Source organism: Atta colombica, unplaced genomic scaffold (assembly GCF_001594045.1).
Source record: "Atta colombica isolate Treedump-2 unplaced genomic scaffold, Acol1.0 scaffold23, whole genome shotgun sequence".
In the NCBI taxonomy this organism is placed as follows: domain Eukaryota; kingdom Metazoa; phylum Arthropoda; class Insecta; order Hymenoptera; family Formicidae; genus Atta; species Atta colombica.
Genome location: NW_017259327.1, coordinates 10,964 through 15,089, shown reverse-complemented (window position 1 = coordinate 15,089; position 4,126 = coordinate 10,964). Strand labels below are relative to the sequence as shown.

The following is a 4,126-nucleotide window of genomic DNA, read 5'->3' as shown; positions in this document are numbered from 1 at the left end:
TAATGTAACTATGGACTTAGGATAATGAAAAAATAACACGGTTTTGCGAACATGTGTATCTCTATTTGGTGGTTGACATTAAACTAACTTTTGGCGCGGAATAGATTCTCTAAAAGTAGAGAGTCTGGACATTTAGCAGAAGTGGTCTCAAAATGGCGACGAATGTGTGAGTGTGCGTGCGTGCGCACGCGCGCGCGCGCGTGTGTGTGTGTGTGTGTATGTTTTGGCTGCTACGTCATGTAACATGTTTGTTTTTATTAATATACATCAATTTGTATAATATTATAACAATATATAATAACAATATGTAATATCCCTAGAATTAAATATAAAAATTCAATAAATAATTTTTTTTATGTGTCTAGCTATGATTATTTGCAATGTTCTGATTAATGATTATCTGCAAGTTTCCTAATCTTTTTTTAAGTAATATAAATAATAATGACACGATTCAACTTTCCATCTTTTTCATACAATGCAAAGAGAAGAAAAAAAAAGATAAACTAAGATGCGAGAAATGAAAGAAATTCAATTAAAAATAATAAGCCTTTACATGGGCTGAAAAGTCCCGAGATTTTTAATGAAAACAAGCCCAACAAGGGCAAAGTTAAATTTATTCTTCAACATAGTTGCCTTCGAGGACGATACACTTAATATAGCGATTTTCCAACATTTCGATGCCCTATCTGTAGTACGAAATGTCCAAGCTTTCGAAATACGCCTCGGTTTCCGCGATGACTTCCTCATTCGATGTGAATCTCTTTCCCTGGAGCCACCGCTTGAGGTTTGGGAACAGATAATAATCGCTGGGGAAATCTCCAAGTCTGGAGAATACGGTGGGTGAGCAACCAATTTGAATCATAATTGGTCCAATTTGACCATCGCTTTCAAGGATGTGTATGACGGTACGTTATCGTGATGGTACAGAACTTTTTTCTTCACCATATGGAGCCGTGTTTTTCTTTATTTCGTCGTTCAGTTTGTCCAATAACACTGCATAATACTTTCCCGTAACTGTTCTTCCCTTCTGCAGGTAATCGATGAAGATTATGCCATGCGCATCCCATAAAACGGAGGTCATAACTTTCCCGGCCGAGCGTTGGTCTTTTGGCCGCTTTGGTCGGCTTTCGTGGCAGGCACTCTGCAGACTCCCTATTGGACTCAGGCATATGGTAATGAACCCACGTTTCATCCGTCACAAAACGTCGAAAAAAGTCCGCTCGATTACGCTGCAACAACGCCAAACCGGCCGTTGAATCATCAACGCGTTGCTGTTTTTGATCGATGGTCAGCAAACGCGGCACCCATTGCGCCGATAGCTTTTTCATCTCCAAAACATCATGTAAAATGTATCCCGCCCGTTCTTTTGAGATGCCCACGGTCTCAGCTAACTCGCGCAACTTCACTTTACGATCACTCAAAACGATTTGATGCACTTGCTTTACGATTTCCGCATTCGTAGCCTCTTTTGGCCTTCCAAAGCGAGATGCGTCTTTGGTGCTTGTATGATCCATTTTAAATTCACTAAATCACCGATAAACTTGTTCTCGAAGAAGCAGATGTGGGATAACATTTCTGCAACCATTGTTCAGAAGTTTTTCTCATCAAAAAATAATGTTTGATCAAGATGCGATATTCCTGTGTTTCCATTTTTTTTTACGAAGGCGAAAGTAGCGCCACTTAAACGACTGCTTGTAAACGAATGAACGAAATGTCATGAAACTTCATACATAAATTAGTGACAGAACCTCTCGAAATGAATCATGTTCATGTTTTCTAGTGGTGTCACCTAACGAAAAATCCCGGGACTTTTCAGCCCATGTAGTATTATGGGCATTACAGATTTTTAGTAGTGGTAGTGAATTTTAGAACACAGCTAGTGTATATTACATACATTGCATCGTATGTATATACACTGAATCTTCGCCAAAGATACATTTCTCAATTTTGTAGGAAATACACATACATTATTATTTCTGTATTATTATAAATGTTGAAGTAATTAGCTAAATTATTTCAGTCACATACATTTGAATAAGTTATCTGTTTGTTTCTTCTTGTTCATTTTATTATCTTTTTGAAAGATCACAATTAATGAAAACCAGCCATAATAATTTTCTACACTCATGAGGCCATCTATATTATTTGGTCTACCTATTTTATGTTTTGTACGCACTTGTAATTTTGTGCTTGTGATCTAAAATAAAACGATTCTTTTCTAGTTATATCATTTCTTGAGCCTTACCAACAGGTTATAGACCCAGGAACACGATCATAGTGTTTAGTTATTGTATAAGGATTATTTCTTTTGCATTTCTCGTATTACGTGTTGCTACGCAATGTTCATGTATGTTACTGACTTAAAGCCGATGACAAAACTCAATGGTGACAATTATTTTCACTGGGAATTTAAGATGGAAATGTATCTACGTCGAGAAAAGTTATGAACAATCACAATTGTCAATAGTGCGCCTGATCCAGTGACTGTGAGTGAGAAGATCCAAATGAGAAGGCATTGACCACGATTGCGCTATGCGTGAAAGGTATCTAAATACAACACATCAGAGACTGCAAAACGGCAAAGAAGTCATGAAATGCATTGAAGGAAATATATGAGATGGATTCAACAAATAATCGGATACATTTATTACGTCTGATCATGCAAGAGAGGTTAAGTGAAGGCTGTGCCGAAGGCCATGTAAACAAAATGAATTATTCCTAAAACTACTTGCTCTCGATATTAAAATAAAGCCGGAATTTTTTATGTGGTACGCTGTTAACTACACTTCCCAGTAGCTTCGATGCATTACTGCATTAGAGGAGAAGGACGAGAACCAATTAACAAGCATATATGTGCGAGAAAAAATAATTTCAGAATATAAGCGCAGGAAAAATCGAGATGATGACAACAAGGCATCAGCATTCAAAGTTAATACGATGAGATCAGGTGGTGGCACTGGAGACACAGATTATAAGGACGGCAAGAAAATGTTTACGTGTTTTCATTGCAATAAAAATGGCCATATTCAACGAAATTGTGATGAGTACAAACAATTGCTGAAAAGTCAGAAATATGATACGCATAAGGCTAATATAATTGAGAACGATGTCCACGATGGAGAGATGCTGTTCACAGTAGGTGATTTGGATGGTTGGATTGTGGATTCTGGAGCCACATGTCATATCACAAGTAGAAAGGAGGCATTTCTAAATCTTGATGAGAAGCATCGTGAGAAGGTTGGCGTGGCGAATGGGCAGATTTTATTAGCGATTGAGGGACTGTTCTTTGAATTTCAAGAATGAGAATGACGGTACAATCAAAATAAGAATGGATGATGTAATATATGCACTGGCGATAACTTGCTTTCGGTTCGAAGATTGATTAAAAAGGGTTTCAAAATCAATTTTGCCAGCGATAAATGTGAGATACGAAGTGATGACGATACGAAGCAATACGCTGTAACAGATTTGTACGAAATTTGTAGACTTCGACAGTCACAATCAGTGAATATCGCACAAGCAAAGCAGCATAAATGCTCACATGAATAGCATAAGGTTCTAGGACATAAAGATATTGAAGTTGTGAAGAAACTGCCCTACCCTAATGGCTTGGGAAACGGGATAGAGATTGCTGAGTGGAGAGAATTATAAGAAGAAATCAGTATGTGCAATTTATATAAAGGAAAAAATGACTAGAATAAAATTTCTGAAAAAACTGATAGTCGTGCAGAAAATGTATTGGATATATTCTGATGTTTACGAACCCATGCCAACTATCACATCATCTGGAAAAAAGTGCTAACTTTTGCAGATGATTGCTCACGATATACTATTTATTTATTAAGAAAGAAGTTATTTGATAAGTTCAAGAAGTTTGTTGAATTGACATGAAATCAATTTGATCGCAAGATAAAAATGATAAAATCTGATCGAAACGGCGAATATGTGAGCAAGAATTTTGAGAACTATCTCAGCTGAGAGCATTGAATACTAAAGAACAACACCGTATTCCCCATAGCAGAATGGCATTGCAGAGCGTAAGAATCGTGATTAAGATAGCGTGTTATATCCTTTTCGATGCTGGCTTCGTGAAGCGTTTTTGAGAAGAGGCAATTATGACAGCAAA

The 4,126-nt window shown here is 37.1% G+C and overlaps 1 protein-coding gene across 1 annotated transcript; it reads right to left on the bottom strand.

The window, feature by feature from the left end:
- Nucleotides 1-639: 639 nt before the first annotated feature.
- On the bottom strand, nucleotides 640-1,650 carry LOC108688376. Its single transcript, XM_018194616.1, is given in 2 exon segments — nucleotides 640-1,542; nucleotides 1,544-1,650. Coding segments are annotated over 2 exon segments (711 nt in total). The 3' UTR covers nucleotides 640-938.
- Between the last annotated feature and the right edge of the window lie 2,476 nt (nucleotides 1,651-4,126).